At 36.8% G+C, this 20,704-nt stretch overlaps 1 protein-coding gene across 10 annotated transcripts in view; it reads right to left on the minus strand.

The window, feature by feature from the left end:
• The window catches only part of scn8ab (sodium channel, voltage gated, type VIII, alpha subunit b), a 101,046-nt gene that overhangs the window by 31,891 nt on the left and 48,451 nt on the right, over nt 1–20,704 (minus strand). For 5 of the 10 annotated variants that reach the window (XR_012407459.1, XM_068221810.1, XM_068221809.1 and 2 more), the window contains 9 exon segments: nt 20,346–20,409; nt 19,853–19,994; nt 18,813–19,019; nt 18,451–18,726; nt 13,289–13,582; nt 8,926–9,058; nt 8,352–8,590; nt 3,874–4,047; nt 1,312–1,668 (listed from right to left, as the gene is read on the minus strand). Coding sequence is in view for 8 of the 10 variants with exons in the window: in XM_068221810.1 (XP_068077911.1) it covers nt 1,312–1,668; nt 3,874–4,047; nt 8,352–8,590; nt 8,926–9,058; nt 13,289–13,582; nt 18,451–18,726; nt 18,813–19,019; nt 19,853–19,994; nt 20,346–20,409 (1,886 nt within the window). In the remaining 2 variants the exon portion in view is untranslated. 10 annotated transcript variants of the gene reach the window in all.

Consider the following 20,704-nt stretch of genomic DNA (forward strand, 5'->3'; position numbering starts at 1 on the left):
AAAGACTGAGTCGTTGAATAAAGACAAGATTTATTAAATATCACCTTTAACTAACGTTATAGTGGTCCAGCTGTACATCCTTAAACTGTACAACGTGCACTGCTCTCTGTCGGTTTTGTGCTCTAAGCACCCCATACTGATTGCCTAGAGCTCAGATATGCGCATATACTGCAGAAGCGCAGAAGCTGTTCAGAAATGCTAGGTAAAAAACAGTGTGGACTAGGATTGCTTTCATTCTAAAATGCCCTTTTAAAACTAAGACGTATTTTTGTAATTGAGGCCATGTGTATTTTTTGCAAGCGGGTTGTTGCTGCGACAGGGGCAGGGTAGAGGGTCGCGATGCCAGCTGAGTATCATGATGTCTATCTGCCATCAGCAATGGATGATGGCATTGTCTATCGACCCAACCCTAATGTAGCCTTTGCAAACTGTAAATATAAACACTACTTTTCCCTCGTTGATGTGAAAGGTAAGAATGTTTATGTTAATATTTATAATGATATGTTGAATTTGAAGGTTGTCTCTCACATTGTCCCACAACAACATTAAAATAGGGTGGATTAGTGTACAATGTTTTATTTTTATTTTAGCATTATTTCATAGTATGTTTTATACAGTATTTATTTAAAGTCATTTTATAGTTTTATATAGTTTATTTTATACATTTATTTTATAGTTACTTTCCCTGTAACTACAACTAATTCTCTTTTAAGGGAACGAGCCCAACGCTGATTGTAATACCGTTCCATATACGGTTGAAGTCAGAATTATTAGCCCCCCACAGAAAGGAAACTTTAAATATTTTTTTCTTCTGGAGAGAGTTTTATTTGTTTTATTTCGGCTAGAATAAAAGCAGTTTTTAATTTTTTTAAAAACATTTTAAGGTCAATATTATTAGCCCCTTTAAGCTATATTTTTTCTTTCCATCGTTATACAATAACTTGCCTAATTATCCCAACTTGCCTAGTTACTCTAATTAACCTAGTTAAGCCTTTAAATGTCACTTTAAGCTGTATAGAAGTGTTTTGAAAAATATCTAGTCAAATATTATTTACTGTCATCATGGCAAAGATTAAATAAATCAGTTATTAGAAATGTGTTGAAAAAAATCTTCTCTCCGTTAAACAGAAATTGGGGGAAAAAATAAACAGGGGGGCTAATAATTCTGTCTTCAACTGTATATCGTCCAGCCTTAACCCACAAGCTTCCTTTTGAACTACAAACTTTTCTATAAGATACCCTTTCCAAACATTTCTTAAAGTGAGACAGAAAACAGTAGTAAAAAACTTTCAGACAAACTTTATAACTCACCACCAAGTTTCCGATGACCATCACCATCATGAACACAATGAGGCACATTGACTGTCCCGCCACCTCCATGCAGTCCCACATGGTCTCGATCCACTCTCCGCACAGCACCCGGAACACAATTAGGAAGGAGTGGAAGAAGTCGTTCATGTGCCAGCGGGGCAACTCACAGCTCTCAGCGATCTTACAAACACAGTCCTTATAGCTCTTCCCAAACAGCTGCATTCCCACCACAGCAAAGATGAAGACGATGATGGCCAGCACCAGGGTCAGGTTTCCCAAAGCTCCCACTGAGTTACCAATGATCTTGATCAGCATGTTCAGAGTAGGCCATGATTTAGCCAGCTTAAACACCCTCAGCTGTAATTCACAAATACATTCAAAATAAACACTAATTAAAATTCTGAGCCAAAACCAAAATTGAAATAGAAAATTCTGAATGCACATTGCTGAAATATTTGGTTATAATATTTATCGTTTTTTTAAATAAGTCAAGGAAACTGAGAATTAACAGACTGAATGTATATTCATAAATAAATGTATTCTTCAAGCTAAATGGATTTTTTCTTTAAAATATATGAAAAATTATAAAAATAAAATATAGGAAAAATATATGTACAGAAAATATAGGATGCTGGTTGAAAGACATGGTTACAAACATGACAATGAAAAAGATAACTTTTATATTAAAAGATAAAGACTTTGAGGGAGTTTGGGGACCTTTCAAATTTCACCTAAAATGTGACAGAGTCTTTTTTTATTTCTGTATTGTCTGAGTGTTAAGTCAAATTCAATAAATATATTTAAAAATAATAATAATATAAAAAGTCATTTTGTAATTTAACTCAATGGGTCCTATTATACACCCGGTGCAATAAAGCACAAAAGGGTGTTTGGCGCGATTTGTTGCTATTTTTAGACCAGCGCAACAGTAGTTTCCACATTTTCTGGCACATTGTTTTAATAACAAATCTTTGTGAACTCATGGGTGTTTCTGTCTAAAAAGTAGGTGCGTTAAGGAGCATTGTTAACATGTTACTATTTTAGGAAACTGAAAAAGACCACGCCATTGGCCAACTAAAAACTGGTCTAAAGTCCAGCGCAGAGCGTGTTAGTTATGTGCCTACGCAGGTCCAAAACGTGTACACATTGCTTAATACAGCAATACACAAATATCTTTGCATATATAAAAAAAAATAATAATTATGTTACAAAAATTTATTAATTTCTTCTGTATATAAAAATATAAAACCACTACCTCCATAACTTTTTCCATGTCATTTTGTTTTTTCAGTTGGACAATTTGCATTTGTATAATGTTATTATTATTATTATCAGTATTATTTATCATAAGCATATTTATATTTGTAAATTAATAAAAACAAGTTTAGATTTATCCCCCTGTCAGGTTTGGAGGCGTGTACATCACCACATTTGGGCACAAGAATAGGACATGTGTTTGGATATAACTCAGTTTTTTGACCACACTTCATTATTATTTTTCATTTATTCATTTGCTGAAAATTAGAACTGAATTTAGAAATAGTTTTGGAACAAATCTTTGCGCTAAACAAACTAAATTAAAAATGTAGGCTAATGAATGTCTTCAGTGGAGTGCATGCAACACTGTTTCCTTATCCATGAAAGTAAAGGAGTAAAGTAAAGCATAAAGGTAATGTAAAGAGAAAGTACAGAAGCTGAATGGAGGAGGTTCGTTCGTTATACGCGCACTGCAGATGGTCTGTTTAACTGTTTTTTCGCTAGTGAAGCATTCAGTTTTTTCACTTACAAAGTCTGTCATGTAAATAGCAAATGCACCATGGCATGACACAACTGACTCTTAAAGGTAATGAGAGATAAGACTCTGGTTGGTTTAATGCATGTAATGCTCAAAACACATCCAAATCTCATTAAGAGAATAAGCCCAACTCTGTCAGACCATGCGCTTATTTTTCCGTACTTGAAATACCAAAAGTGGATTCGGACATGCCCTTAATGCTTTTGCGCCCTGCTCCTTAGACTGTGCGCCTGGATTGTTAAATGATTTTAGAAAAAACCCCACCAATAATCACATTTTACTGAACAAACACTTAGGCTTCATTTTACCAGTGTTGCAATGACAGCACAGTAGTGATATGCAAGCAGCAGGAACAAGTATACTACATAGTATACTACAAATGTCCAGTAGGCATGTTATTTGTGTAGACTTTGCTTTACCGGTGAGCAAGTGTGGTTCATGCATAAATAAGTATACGGGTACATTATGAACATTTAATAGCAAAGCAGAGTTTTTAAATACCATATCATACTGATTTGGTGCTAAAATTTAACCAGTATTCTAATATATTAAATATAGTTGTGCTATTCATTATTTTAGTGATCTTTTTTTGAGGGATCTATTATAAATAAGGTGTATTTACTATCATGCTGGTTCAATTTTTTGCATCCTAAAGGTCTTTAAAGATATCTTCAAAAAAAATGAAGTACAAATGACTATTGCTTGCAAAAATGATCAAATTTTATTCCTATAACAAAACAAAACAAGTGTGTGGCATGATAACGCACCAATCTGAAGGATCTGAGCACAGACAGACCCTCTACATCCGCCAGCCCCAGCTCCACTAAACTCAGGCTCACAATGAAGCCATCAAAGATATTCCAGCCCTCCTGAAAGTAATAGTATGGATCCATGGCTATTAGCTTTGCAAACATCTCAGCAGTGAAAATACCTGTGAACACCTGAAATAGAAATAAGAGAAAGAAGACAAAAATGTTTGTTGAAGCAACATGGTTTTATCATGTTTTCAGTTATTCGATTACAACTGGTCGTCTGAGAGAAGGTGGTGTTTTGTGATTTTATGCATTCGTATACAAGAATGTTCATACATTGTGCAACTCAATCAAATACATTCGACTACGGCTGGAAGTGACAAAAAGAGAACATAGAGAACATAGAAGTATTGTCCACGTCTGAACTTCTGAACTCATACTATGTAATTAGGCTTTTGGATCCATTGCTTGTTTTGGTTATTTTATGTTTCCCTTGACCGCAAAACCAGTCTTATGTTGGAAACATTTTTGTCAATAGACAACAGTACAATGTATGAGTCAAAATGATCAAATTTTAAATGCCAAAAAATCATTAGAATATTAAGTAAAGATAATGTTCTATGGAGATTATTAGTCAATTTCCTACTGCAACTACTGTATATCAAAGCTCAATGTTTGATTAGTAATGTGCATTGCTAAGCACTTTTATTTAGACCAGGGGTGTCAAACTCAATTCCTGGAGGGCCGAAGCCCTGTACAGTTTAGTTCCAACCCTGCTCCAACACACTTACCTGTAGGTTTCAAACAAGCCTGAAGGACTCAATTAGTTTGATCAGGTGTGTTTAATTAGGGTTGGAACTAAACTGTGCAGAGCTGCGGCCCTTTTGGAACTGAGTTTGACACCTGTGATTTAGACCTTTATTCTGAATATATAGATTTTTATTAACCCTCAAATTCCACATTTTCAAATAGGTTTTGCAACACTTTATAATACTTACACACTATAAATAATTTATTAAGCATTAGCAAAAAGTTAATTTATCAGTTGTTAAGCATTAACTCTAATTTATTAAGTAGATAATTCAACCCAGACTAATTCTGAAAATGTACCCCTATATACATTTCTAGAGACCATCAAATATGTTCCAGGAGCTACGTTTTTTTGCTGTGTTTTTGAGATCTCAAATTTCTCAAACTTTACCACATTCTCACCCTGTTATTTACTTGTTTATTTAATTTTTTGGATTTTGGTTTTGTCTTTCTGGAACCGTTCCTTACCAGACGCATCGTGGTTAACTTTTCTCTGCGTCCTCGATGTACATAACGAGCTAACTGCAAACTGGTAACAGTGGGAAAGCCATCCAAACGGAGGTAAGGAATAGCATCAAACCACCTTGTAGCGTTCGTTTTTAAAAATTAAATGCAGCCATACGTACTTCCGGCTACATAATTCACAATCTCCAGAAACTTATATAGGGCTACATTTTCAGAATGAGCTTATGTTGAGAAAATTAGTACCCAGTACATTACGTCACCTTAGAATTATAAAGTTCTATCTACCATTTTTGTCAAAATTTCGTTATTGACATATTCTTATTAAGGGGTAGCAGCAGCGCAGTAGGCAGTGCTGTCGCCTCACAGCAAGAAGGTCGCCGGGTCGCTGGTTCGAGCCTTGGCTCAGTTGGCGTTTTTGTGTGGAGTTTGCATGTTCTCCCTGCGTTCGTGTGGGTTTCCTCTGGGTGCTCCGGTTTCCCCAACAGTCCAAAGACATGCGGTACAGGTGAATTGGGTAGGCTAAATTGTCCGTAGGGTATGAGTGTGTGTGTGAATGTGTGTGTGGATGTTTCCCGGAGATGGGTTGCGGCTGGAAGGGCATCCGCTGCGTAAAAACTTGCTGGATAGCTTAGCGGTTCATTCCGCTGTGGCGACCCCGGATTAATAAAAGGGACTAAGCCGACAAGAAAATAAATGAATGAATATTCTTATTAAATAACAACTTATTTACATTAAGGGATGTTTTCTGTAAGTTTTTTTTTTTAATTTTTAGACGAATTAAAACGAATGTTACACACATACTGTTTTCTATAGAATTCATAAACTTTGAAGCTCAATATCTCAAAATCATTCAGAATGCAGACAGAACCTTAAAATTCCAAGGTGACGATTAGTAAGCAGTTTATAAATACAGCTACAAATGCTGTGTTCTTAACAATATTATTACATAATAAATATGCTTAATAATTGTACTTTTCTCTTTTGTTACTGTTTAATTTTTCAATTCTAAATTAAGCAGTGTATTATTTACAAACCATTTGCATTTATTAGTAGTCTATAATTCATAGTGTGTAGTTATTATAAAGTGTTACCATAGTTTAATGTCAGCTTAATATTGTTTGATTCAAATATCACATGCATCAATTTTAGCTTTCAGGTGATATATAAATCTCAATTTCAAAAAATGAAAACAACTGGTTTTGTGGTCCATCTGCTCACACACAGTATTTGTTTCAGTTTGGTTTTAAGCAAAACTACAGAATAGATAGAATCTACAGAATAGATAGTCTTTTAGAAGTAACTGGAATTCACAGGAATGCACCATTTAACCAACTTTCCAACACTATTTTCATTAAAACACTGCATGCTATGATTGTGAAATAGGCCAGTTTGGCTAATTTTTAAAAAATGTTTCTACCACTGATCGCATCACAGTACTAATCCACAGAGCTGACTGAAATATTAATGTTTTGCTTCCTGTACAAGTGCCTATACTTATATCTTTCAATTCTTTAGTACCGTAAGCATGAACACTGCGAAACCGCTGAATCCAACATGAGGAGGAGTGGAAGGGTAATGGAGGATACTAGAGAAGGCCTGGTGGTGGAAGATTGGTTTAATGCAGACTGCATTTTCACTGTAGGCATATCAGATACCGAGGAGAAAACATCAGCGCTGCGTTGCCAGAGACATAACTTTAAATGGAAATGTGGGACAGGGTCCAGTGTTGCTGCTCATTACAGAAATGGGGAGATGCTTAGGGCTGAGAAAGGAAACCACTAAATTTAGGGATGCCAATTGATTTAAAAAATGCAATCAGATTAATTATATGATTTTCCAATCAATTAAATGCATATATAAAGGTTTGCTGAGCAAAGTCCTTAAATTAAAGATCGAAACCGCATTTTTGGGGGCAAATAAAGAGAGCAGAAATGTTGTTTTGTTAAAAAAAGACGTTTTAAATTTCATACCATTCATTTATTCATTTTTCTTTGGCTTAGTGTCTACTTCAGAGGTCTCCACAGCAGAATAAACTGCCAACTATTCCAGCATATGTTTTACGCAGCAGATGCCCCTCCAGCCACGACCCAGTACTGGGAAACACCCATGAGGCGACAGCACTGACCACCGAGCCACCATGCCACCCAATTTATACCATTAATAGAGCAACAGAACAGTAAAACATTCAACATTAATGAAACTGTATGTAACATATGGTGCTCTAGCAGTTAAATAAAACAGTTTCTTGCAGAAAATCTCTGTAGCAGGAGCTATTTTTTTCTGTTTATGGATGGCCACGTAGGTACTGGGCTTCTTCACTGCAGGGATAGTTCCAGTGTAAACAAACACTTTTTATAGACTTACTGTAGCAATTCAAGATAAGACAAAACCCCCGTTTGTAAGATGGATTCGTGAAGTACTCACTCATCAAATAGATTTTGTGAATTTTGAAGAAAAAAAAGAGCAGCATGGTGGCTCAGTGGTGAGCACTGTTGCCTCACAGCAAGAAGGTTGCTGGTTTGAGCCCCGGCTGGATCAGTTTGTGTTTCTGTGCAGTTTGCATGTTCTCCCTGTGTCATGGTGCAAAGACATGCACTATAGGTGAATTGAATAAACTAAATTGGCCATAGTCTACGGGTGTTTCCCAGTACTAGGTTGCGGCTGGAAGGGCATCCTCTGCCTAAAACATATGCTACAGTATATAAGTTGGTGGTTCATTCCGCTGCGGCAACCCCTGATAAATAAAGGGACTAAGCCTAAAAGCAAATTAATGATCAATAAAAAAAAAAAAGAGCAGCTACTGCAGCTTTTGTTTTTATAGTTAGATACAAGCAGATCATTCCGGTGTGGCGACCCTGATAAATCAGAGACTAAATTGAAAGGAAAATGAGTTAGTTAGTGATTTAATAGATGTAATTATGCATCATTTATTGCTATTAATATGTTAAGTACATCAAATGTGTCATACGTATGAACAGAAGAATATTGTTACATTTTGTTTATTTACATTTAGAATTTTTATGAGATTTCCTATGCTCTTCTTTATAATTATTATAGTTTTAATATTGTTTTATATTTTGTGGTAAGTTCCCAAACTTAGTTTAGATACATATAATTTTGCATTTGAAACATTCTAAGATTTGCATTCACATGACTCTATAATTACGTTCCGGATCATTTTCCACATTGTCTAAAAAACATAATTAAAAAAATCTCACCAGGTTTCCAACAGAAAGCACCTCCTCGAAGCGCGGAGTCATGGGATAATGCTCCATGGCCATGAACACTGTGTTCAGCACAATACAGATAGTGATAGCCAGATCTACAAATGGATCCATCACTATGAGGTTCACGATCTCCTTTATTTTTATCCAGATTGGACAACACTCCCATATCAAGAATGTGTTGGCAAATTTATACCAGCAGGGCGGACATTTTCTCTGAGACTCCTCCAGCTCTGTGCAGACAAAGAGAAAGAGACAAAAATTACTGAGGCTAGTATTTTTGAATATGAAAGTAAACTGTAAAAAGAATGCAGGGTCCCACACAATTCTTTCATGTTGTCCCAACACAAATCGATTAAGTTATCTTAACAAATTTAGGTGGACTGAACATCTAAAAAAATCTCAAGTATTGTGTTATTTCAGCTCATTTTAAATAAGTAGTTTGATCAAGCATCAAAATACTTTTTTGAGTGTATATGATTAGAAAAATACTGTAGACAGATGGATAAATTGATGGATGGATGGATGGATGGATGGATGGATGGATGGATGGATGGATGGCTCATACCTTCCACAAGTGTGTTGGTGACAACAGTCATTGCACTGTTTGCTCGCTCTTTCCGGCTAAAGGACGTATTGAGCTGATCCACGGACACCATAAGAGAACCTGAGTGTTTCCTCTTCCCCTCTACCTCTGTTGTCTGAGGACAGGAGAGACATGACGTCAAATTAGAGATGGGATATTTGCTATAAATATTTTAACCCATGCCAACACGCATGCACATGCTGACAAAAACACAAGCTCCAACTGTAACCTGCAACTCACACTTAAGCTTTATTGTTGTTTTCAGTCACTACAGAATTATCTGACGCATTTCTCAGAAGGATTCTTTCTCTAAATCATGCTGCAGTTTAATATAACCAAACAAATGGTTTTTATAGATTAGAATGAGATTTTTGCTAAAGTAAATGCAAACTTTCATTTTTAACTTTATTTTCGCAATGCTTTTTATCACTGTTTAAGACTTTTAAGACTTTTTTAAAGACTTTTAGAAGCATCATGTTTAATATTTGACATATAAATATAAACTTTTTATTCATTTTTTTAAAATCACCTCCTCAAAAACATTGTGAGGTAGTCCAAAAAATGAGGTAGTCTTATTAAAGTGCAATTTCTAGACCTGGAAATAAAATATTTTAACACCATGGCTGTTCACAAGCACACATTTTCTAGTTATACCAAGTTCTGAAATATTTTATAAAAATAATGAGAGAAATTGAGAGTAAAATATTTAATTAAGAATAAAAATAGTTGTCCCTAATCCAGCAGTTCACAAACTGAAAAAGTCAAGGTACCACTCAATGGAGTCAAAGTACTGTGAACCATTGCCTTGGAGGAAACTTTACTTTTTCTTTTTGGAGTTTGACAAGAACATTATTTGTTTAACTCTATGATATCTGAGAATGTAAATAAAAAAGATCATTTACAGTATTTTTAGTTTTATATCAGACATTTTAAAAAATTTGAAAATTTGAAAAATTTGAAAACATTTTTTTTATTAAATTTAAATTAAATATTTAAATTAGATAAAATTAGAAAATGTTATACAAAAAAAACTGTTTTATATTGAAATCAAAAGTATGTTTTTTTATTTAGAGCTTTTATGATAGGTCACCCCAATATTAAAATTAATTTACTGACCCTTGATTTTTTTTTTTTCACAAAAAAGATATTTGAAAAAATGCTGTGAATCTGTAGCCATTGACTTCCATAGTATTTGTTTTCCTACTATGGATGTTAATGGTTACAGGTTTTCAGTTTTCTTCAAAATATCTTCTTTTGTGTTTAACAGAATTCAACAAGCAATTCAAGGGTCAGTTGATGATCACATAAATTTCTTTTTGGAGTGAATTATCCCTTTAATTCAGTTACAAGACAACAGATTTATCACTGCAAGGCGATTAAAATGTTCTTGTCCTTCAGACAATATCATCTTGTAAGAAGAAAAATCACACACACTGCTTAAGGCCCAGTTTTCACTGGCATTAGAATGTCAGTTCAGCATTATGAGTGTTGGTCAAGACAATGTTTAATTTCTTCTATCATCAATGTTCACTGTTTTTTAAAGTTTAAGTAAATCTTCATCAAGATTTTATTAAACGATAATGTGACAGCTGCAAATTCAGTTGAATGTGCATGCTGGGTGAAAACTGAGCCCGACATCATGCTTTCCACACAGGAGGAGAAGGCAAAGAGAGTATAAGGATGTCAATCCACCATGCTAACTAAAATGAGGCAGAATGCTGTTATTGGAAAGGTTAGGATAGCTTTTTCTTGCATCACACATTTTAAGGGGTTAAATATAGCCAGACGAATATAGTAGGCACCTTATTTGATGTAATTAGTATGTAAATTATGTGATCTCATTATGTTAAATGTCATTTTGACTTTTATTCACATGTAAACATTGAACAGCAATCATAAACACAAAGTCAATCATAACTGCTTGACGTGTGAAATTAAAAACCAGTGTAAAAGTTGGAAGTCAAGGAAGCATGTCTGAGCCTCTGTGACCCAATTTGAACGCTGTTTAAATGTGAATGAAAGCCTAAAATAAATCTGTTCATCACATAAAGGCCCACCATGAACAGGGCTTAGCTTAAGCCAGGACTATGCCGTCTTAGTTAAATTAGGGCATTTAAGCAGCTTTTATAAAAATGGCACTGCACATTATTGGTGTCCATCTCGAGGCTAATCACTGGCGCTGACATATTTTAAGATTGTAACTGCAAGTTATTTTCAGTTAAGACAGCTCAAACGTGCAATTTAGTCTAGTAATAGCCTTAAGCCTTGCCTGTGAAACTGGGGGAAAAGAGATCATGCCTCTTCAGAAGACTTGGATTAAACTACTAGATTCATATGGATTAGTATTTTTGATCGCTTTATAAACATTGTCAGATTTTAGGTCAATAGACTTTTAGAGAAGAGACAGACGTTTGTCACAATCTTCATTTTTAGGTTCTAAACATATATAGTTTATGCAACTTATTTATGTACTTTATTAATATATTTCATAAGTGATGTTTAAAGAGCCCTTATTATGGGTCTCTGAAAATGAGCTTCTATGCAGTGTGTAACACAGCTCTAAATGAATATAAACATCCAAATCTGAAAGTGCACCATGTTTAAAACTACTGATTCTTTAACAAAATAGTCGACTCAGTGTCGAAAAAATGAATCGTGTTGGGTTTGGATCTTTGCTTGAACGCGTCGATGCGGTACATCAGCAAATATGAAGTGTCGGTTTCTGTAAAACGTGAACGCGCCTTTTCCTTCAGACACTAGCGGAGCGCGGGAGATCACGGGAATGATCATGACACAAAGATGACGATCACTGACAGACGGAGATTCAGCTGCATAGAATAAAGGGTTAAAGTTTGTTTTCACAACAACACCACAGTATAGCCAACCGTGTGATGTGTTTGTTCCTGTCATTTTTTGATTTTTAATACAATAACCTATGCTGCAACGTAGGATTCATCGGCTATTTGCTTTTAAAGGAAGTAGCAGCAGAGACTACTATGTATAGGACTTCGACAGGGACTTTGTCAGTGACTGTTACAGTTTATATGGACCAGGTTCTTCTTTCTCCAGATCTTTTATTAAAATTGTTGCCTCATTTTGTATAGTTTGCAAAATATGTATTTAGTTGTGTGTTGTAACATTTAATCGCTCCGCACGGCCTGTAATCACATATCTGTTCAGATCAGTGCTTGTACTGTATCTCTCAGGTTAAATCTTTGTGGGGCTATTCACATTTTGCATTCAAAACCATGTTGACAACGCGTCACATGCTTCTTTCTTTACCGATATAAGTGCGTTTCTGAAATCTCAATCCTCTGCCGTTTGATTTTGCTATTGCCACCTGCAGGTGTTTATTCACACATGCAGCGCGGTCAATTTTCAAAATAGTTAAACTTTTGCCACTGTGTGGATTAATAGTGAATGTGTGTCGTTGTTATTACTTGGGCTTTGGTTTAAGAATAGAGTAATATGCTGGTGTTTAACTGCATTGCTTTATTGCATTCCTGCATTGGGCTCTCACATATTCTGTACAACTTCATAGCCGCGGTGCACCTTGCATGCATATCAGCCTGTTGTTGGAGACCCCCAAAACCAAAATATGATCTTTTATAATGCAAAATAGGTGCTCTTTAGGAGAGCAGGGAAACGTTTACCGTATTTCCTATTTTTCTTTTAATTTCTTGGAGAAAGTCTCATTAGTTTTAGTTTGGCTGTAATTAAAGCAGTTTTAATCTTTTTAAAAACAATTCTTAAGGTCAGTATTATTAGCCAAATTATAAATTCCATTATTATTATTATTTTCGATTGGCTACAGAATAAACTGTTGTCCAATGACTTACCTAATTACCCTAACTTGCCTAGTTAACCAAATTATCCCTAGTTAAGCATTTAAATTGCTCTTTAAACTAAATACTAGTATTAAAAATATACTGTCATCAAGGCAAAAACAAAAATAATTAGTAATTAGAAAAGAGTTTTAAAAAGTGTTAATCATTTGACTTAAACTACGTACTTAATTTCTGCTTACTTTATTAGTATTTTTTGATTGGTCATGCTATTTACAGAAGGGGAAACGCTGGCAGGGACTGGTAGAACTCAAAACTTGCTTGAAATAAGAAAAATAGAGACAGAAAAGGAGGAAAAGGGGATCATATATAGAGTTGAGAAAGAACAGACCAGAAACCCAGAGACTTAAAGGAAAGGACAGAGTCAAAATGCAGTCAATGGAAAGGGGGAAAATCTGAACTGGAATCATAGTCGGTCACTCTTGTCATGCCTATACTCTGAACCTGCCCCCTGTGGACGTCCTTACACTGTCATCAGAAGCTGCCTTATCTATTTTCACCTCAGGCAGTAGTCGGCCAGGTCCAGGCCCGATCAGAGACACCACGCCATTGCAGTCCACCGTGCTGTTTCTCTTGCAGCCTGGGTGTGGAGCCAGCGGGTTAATTCGAGAAGAGCCCTGACTGTAGCCGCTGTAGCTGCTGCGTCTGTATGGGACGAAGAGAGAGCCACGGCGATCCTCGCTCTCCTCCACCGTGCTGTGCTCATCGTCTGCAAACTCGTTCTCTGAGCCCTTGAAGCTGAATATACTGCTGCGGCGCGACATGAAGGGCGAGCCAGGGATGCTCAACAGCGACTGGGGGTAGAAAAAAAAAGACCACACACATGAGAATGAGGAGTTTTTAGTGCTACGTATAAACAGACATTTGAGTTGAAAAGAGTCCTTCCAAAATATTTTTCTGATCATCTCGTATTGACAGAGACATGGGAAATGATAACTGCTGACCAGAGTCATTGCATGAATAATTGAACAGCTTCTGGTGTTCGGAAAGCCACACTTCACTATTCTTTCAGAGCACAGAAACAGGCAAAGGCGGCCCTGAAATTAAAAAAAGACCCTGAAGTCTTCATATTCATGGTATTATTTTTGTTAAGATATAATAAGTTAGCCACCATTGGCAGCAGTTACAGCCTCAAGTCTTTTTGAACATGAGCTTGGCACACCTCTCTTTGGGAATTTTTGCCCATTCCTCTTTGCAGTACCTCTCAAGCTCTATCAGGTTGGATGGGAAGTGACAGTGTACAGCCATTTTCAGATCTCTCCAGAGATGTTCAATAGGATTTAGGTCTGGGCTCTGGCTCTGTACATTTCTGCATTCATTTTTCCCTCTATCCTGATTAGTTTTCCAATTCCTGCAGCTAAAAAAACATCCCCACAGCATGATGCTGCCATCACCATGCTTCACAGTAGGGATGGTATTGGTTTTCTCCAAAAGTAATGCCTGGCATTCACTCCAAAGAGTTCAATTTTAGTCTCAGACCAGACAATTTTGTTTCTTGTGGTCTGAGAGTCCTTCCAGGCAGGGAGTGGCTTCCATCCAGCCACTCTACCATACAGGCCTGATTGTCCTTCTGTAAGGTGTAAGACAGAGTGACCATCGGTTTACTGATCACCTCCCTGACTAAGGCCCTTCTCCCCTGATCACTCAGCTTAGATGGCCATCCCTAGTCCTGGTGGTTCCGAACATCTTCAACTTACAGATGGAGGCCACTTTGCTCATTGGAACAGAGCAGAGCAGCAGAAGCAGCAGAGCAGCAGAAACTTTTCTGACATCTTCATCAGCCTTGTGCCTCGAGATAATCCTGTCTCGGAGGTCTACAGACCATTCTTTTGTCTTGGTTTGTGCTTTGACATGCACTGTCAACCCTGGGACCTTATATAGACAGGTGTATGCCTTTTCAAATCATGTCAAATCAACTGAATTTACCACCGGTGAACTCCAATTAAGCTGCTGAAACATCTCAAGAATGATCAGTGGAAACAAAATGTCCCTGAGCCCGAAAATCTTTTTTCATATTGTAACTATGGTGTATTGTGTGAAGAATTTTGAGGAAATAAATCAATTTAATTTAATCTATTTTGGAATAAGGCTGTAACATAAAAAAAATGTGGAAAAATTGAAGCAATTTGAATACTTTCCGGATGCACCATATAAGAATACTTTTCATTTGATATACTATGGCCAATGAAAAGTATATATTATAAAGTATATGACAATATATTGTACATGTTCACTCAAACGTCCTTTTACAAACTCTTCATTAAAAGGTTCTTTAGGGAAACAAAACTGCTTCCTCTATGTAATCACTGCAAACCCTACTTTATTTTTAATAGCCCAATAGCTCATACTATAAATCCACTGCACATATACTAAAGCGAAGTAGTTATCTTAACTGCAGAACACTGGCTTCTGGCTAAATCCCACATCCCATCTGAAATTCACAGATGATCCAAGATGGTAGTTGAGACCACTAATATTGCAGAGTTCTAACTGTGCTGCTAAAATGCACTGATAATGCAGAATGCTAGTTGCTAGCGCAGGCGTTTTCTCAGTGGCGCGGCTGAGAGCCTTTTCCCTAATGGAGCGGTTGACCACTGCAGACTACGAACAGCAGAAAGAGGCCCAAATGCGCTCTCAGCAGGGACTATTTTTCTCAGATCGCTCGCTGAGGAGAAGTGGGTTGATCTGGTAAAGGCTTGAGACTGCAGTGCTGCAATGGAAAAGTCCTTTGGAGATTGCTTAGTGTTATTTAAATATCTAGAACAATCTCTTATGCGGTAGCTTTCCATAGGGGGGAACAAAACACTACTCTGGGTCACAATGTAATAACTCATATCAGGAAACCAGCTTACAATTAAAGGCAGTGTAATTGCCTAATAAGGTGCTTTTTTGTCCATTATTATTGCAAGCAGGCTGATCTGAGCAGGATTTGCAGGGTGCGGCCCAGGAGTATAACTTCCTGCCTAAGCACACTATATTACAGCTCTCATCAGATGAAAGATTTATAGCAGGCGGTTAAATAATTCACAGGCCCAGTGAAAGTATGGCGTTCCCGTGCCATACCTAACATCTCTGCGCAACAACATACACAAATTCGTCTGAAACAGGTGGCTAAATCAGACGAAGATGACAATGAAAGATCAAATGAACAGATTCCATTTGAGTTATTTAAACTGAACTTTTATACATAAAGAAATGTGTACAATCATAAATCTATAAGCTGCAGCCCAAAGCAAGACAATGAGCGAGATGGGGAGGATTACAGCGATAGATAGATGGCCACTTCCTCTTCTTCTGATCTTTGAGTGTAAGACTCAAGCACTTTGTCTAATCACCTTGGTGATGTGGACGATGACTCAGCGGAAAGTGCTAGAGACTGCACAGAGCGGAGAATGGGAGTATCAAGGGCTGGGCTGTGTGTGCGAATGGGCCGTACATGAGCAAACACCAGAGGTTAGTAAAGAGGCTGGATATTGCGATGTAACAGATTGCAGAAGAGGCAAGTCAGTATTATCAGAGAGCACATTTGTAAAGATAATCATTAATGCTATATGAAATACTCCCTGTCAAATAAACAACAAGAGACTACATGCTACTGCTACTTTAGGGTTTATGATTAGGATTATACGGGGCATTTTATTGGATAAAACATGCATAGGCATCAGTGTGCAAGATGAGTCATCAAATTTTTGAATGTTCCCAGAAGTGCAAAACAAGTCTATGAATAGATAGGTGGTGTTTAAAGGACAATTTATGTCGGCCATTTAGATTTATGTCAGCCATTTAGTCACAGTTAAAAACAATGAGGTTTTTAAATTCGTTCATTATTAAATGCTCCTGTTGTGAGACAAGAATTGTACATGTAATAAATTAATATAGAGTCATAAAATGCTAGAAATATTTTTAACGTATTTATTTTAAAATAACATATATACTGTGTACACTCACCAGCCACTTTATTAGGTACACCTGTCCAACTGCTCATTAACCCACATTTCTAATCAGCCAATCACATGGCAGCAACTCAATGCATTTAGTCATGTAGACATGGTCAAGACGATCTGCTGCAGTTCAAACCGAGCATCAGATGGGGAAGAAAGGTGATTTAAGTAACTTTGATCGTGGCATGATTGTTGGTGTCAGATGGGCTGGTCTGAGTATTTCAGAAACTGCTGATGTACTGGGATTTTCATGCACAACCATCTCAAGGGTTCACAGAGAATGGTCCGAAAAAGAGAAAATATCCAGTGAGCGGCAGTTCTGTGGGTGCTAATGTCTTGTTGATGGTCAGAGGAAAATGGCCAGACTGGTTTGAGCTGATAGAAAGGCAACAGTAACTCAAATAACCACTTAGTACAACAGAGTTACGCAAAAGAGCATCTCTGACCGCACAACACGTTCAACCTTGAGGCGGATGGGCTACAGCAGCAGAAGACCACCCTGGGTGGCACTCCTGTTAGCTAAGAACAGGACACTGAAGCAGAAGTTCGCACAGGCTCACCAAAATTGGTCAATAGAAGATTGTAAAAACATCGTTGCCTAGTCCAAAATTCTCGATTTCTGCTGCGGCATTCGGATAGTAAGGTCACAATTTGGCATCAACAACATGAAAGCATGGATTTATCCTACCTTGTATCAACAGTTCAGGCTGGTGGTGATGATGTAATGGTCTGGGGGATATTTTCTTGGCACACTTTGGGTCCATTAGTACCATGTCAACACCACAGCCTATTTGAGTATAGCTGCTGACCATGTCCCTGCTTTTATGACCACAGTGTTCCAATCTTCTGATAGCTACATTCAGCAGGATAACGCGCCATGCCATCTTGCAAATCATCTTAAACTGCTTTCTTGAACATGACAATGAGTTCACTGTACTCAAACTGCCTCAGTCACCAGATCTCAATCTAATAGAGGACCTTTGGGATGTGGTGGAACGGGATATTTGCATCATGGATGTGCAGCCAAGGAATATTACCTTGTTGAATATATGCCACGAAGGATTAAGGCAGTTCTGAAAGTAAAAGAGTGTCTATCCCAGTACTAGTAAGGTATACCTAATAAAGTGGCCAGTGAGTGTATGCTCAGCTAAATGCTAATAATTTACATTTAAATGTAGATTTAAATGTACATTGAAAGTACAAATGTTAAACATTTGTTTTTTTATATTAACTTATTGTTAATTACACTGCAGTATGACGAATTATTTGTAAAAATATATTATTATTCCATACACCACAAACTAAAGTAAGGACATAAAAACTTTATGCATAATTATTACAATTATTGAAAATAATTTTACAGTATAGTTCCTACCAAAGACAGGGCATGCCAACTACTCAAATATCTACTGAATGTTGAAGTAATAGCTTAAAAGCCCTCGAACAGAATCAAATGAACAAGTTCTCTATATATTCATATAATCATGACACAGTTTACTCCAAAATGACAACAAAAATGACTAATTTGTCAAAATAAACTAAGAAAATAAACCTATGGACAAATATTTTGCACTTCAGTGTACTTCTTAAAGTCTAAACGAACATATTAATGATGACTTTTTCTTCATGAAATTCACTGTACATATTCTTCCCTGGCCAGAGAGATCATACACATCCTTTAACATGATCTCATGCGGAGGAGGTTTTATGCTTAATCTCACCTGATTCATGATGGAGGCCTTCCGCCCAAGCCTGTTGTCTCTGAAACGGAAGCGGCTCCTCTTGCTGCCATCATCAGATTCTGACTTCACTACTTTCTCACTGTCTCCCTTCTCCTCCTGCTCTTTCCTCCACTTCTTCTTTCTGTTCCTGCGCTCCTTGGCGCTCTTGGAGCTCAGTTTGGACACTTCAGAGGAGCTGCGGGACAGATGCCCTCCGCCATCGTCCTCCACTGCGTCCTCAGACACTGTACCTGCTGAAGTCGCCATGGCATTGGCCTAGCAATGGAAAGGATTGAGAATTAATTTAAGAAAACAGGGACACAGGGAATATATCATGAAACTGGATGATTGCATTCGTGTACCTGTGCCTCCTCCTGTTGTTTCTTCAGCTGCTCCAGCATGGCTTTAAACTCCGCTTCCTTCTGTTCAGCCTCCTCAATGGTGGCCTGGTTCTGTTCTTCATAGGCCATGGCCACCACAGCCAGGATCAGATTCACCAGGTAGAACGATCCCACAAAGATCACCAGAACGAAAAAGATCATGTATGTTTTTCCCGCAGCTCGTAGAGTCTAAGAGAAAGAAGGACATGGCTTTTGTAATTGTTTGAAACACTGTAGCACAAATACCATCCAATTTACTTAATCCATGCAATATCAGGCGTGTATCAAAGTGCTGGACTATGTAATCCAATTCAGAGGGCTGATTTTTTCAGATTATTAATAAAAACTCACAGAACCAACTTGGTTTAAAGGGGTCTATTATTAATTGTTTTTCTCAAAATACCTTTAGTCCCATTTTGGGTTGAAGCAAAAAAAAAAAAAACAGTTTGCTGACTTGTCTGCTTACATTCTCCCAAATTTTAGAAAAATGTTACTAGTGTTAACTAGTGAGATGGAATAAGTCCTGTGTTGTCTTGCTAATGTCGTCTGAAACACTTGATTTCCGATTTGTTTGTTTTCCCAAGTTTTATAGGATTTACTATATTGTGTGTTTTATTAGCATTATAAACATGTAAAGTGTATTTAATATGATAAATTATCTTAATATGATCAAGACTGGAAGAACCAGAAGCAGTCGATTTTGACATAATAAAAGCTCTGCTGCATCATAATTCCTCTTATCAGCAATTGCTTCAGCGTTTTAATTCTGTTTCAAACTATCATGCTAATAGGTTTTAAATACTTTAGCTCATCCATGAACATGATTTCTGCAGGAGTCCTGTAGGATGTAATGAAGACGACAACTCCCACGACTCCACACTCAGTCACGAAAAGTGACACAAAAAGAAGAAAATCATCCAGTACCACATAGACATATATAGAGTATAACACATAGAGTATATATAGAGTATAACACATAGAGTATATATAAAAAAGCAAGCGTTAGAGGAATGAATGCGCACCAGCTGGTACAGATTCTCCCAGAAATCTTGTGTCATCAGTCGGAAGAGAGCAAGAAAAGCCCAACCGAAGGAGTCAAAGCTTGTGTAGCCATAGTTTGGGTTGCGTCCAGCCTTCATGCAAGTATAGCCCTCCGGACACCGTCTACAAAAACACACACAAATAAATCCACCAACACTGCACACTGTAAAAAATGATTAATTACTTTAAATAACTGAGTAAGCCCTTTGCCTTAAAAGCAACAAGTTGATTCTCATTGAAACTCTTTGACTTACCTTTTATCATTGTGCAAAGAGTTTATTTACTTAATGATTATAGGCAACGAGTTTACTTTAACAATTTCTTTAATGCATCATATCTTGACATTGAATGGTCACCCCATAGAGCTTCATGTGTAAATGTAATTTCCAGACTTGAAATAATGAAATACATTTAGTATTTAGATTTAGTAGTGGGAATGTTGAATAATTATAGGTGTATGTTTTCACTCTTTACCCTGAATCTGAGCTGTTTCCACATAGCAGTGCATCCAACATGCCTGGCAGGAAGTAGAAGTTTGCTGAAACGAGAAGAGAGACTAGTAAAAACCTGAAAACTATGTCTGAAAAGGCCTCTTGAAATTTTAGGTTTTATTATTATTATTTTCTTTCTTTTTAATAAAGACAAAGTACAGAAAGCAGGATTAACAATAAACATGAAAAAATTAAAGCACAAACTGAGATTAAATGTATATGCATGTAAGTATGTGAGGTGTTAGTGTGTGAGTGTTGTAGTCATTTAATATACATCTCTAAATTGTGCATGGGTTTTAAATTTGGAAAGGAGGAGTTAGAGGAGAAAAAAACATTATAAAA

The sequence above is a fragment of the Danio rerio genome, chromosome 6, assembly GCF_049306965.1.
Source record: "Danio rerio strain Tuebingen ecotype United States chromosome 6, GRCz12tu, whole genome shotgun sequence".
NCBI classification, from domain to species: domain Eukaryota; kingdom Metazoa; phylum Chordata; class Actinopteri; order Cypriniformes; family Danionidae; genus Danio; species Danio rerio.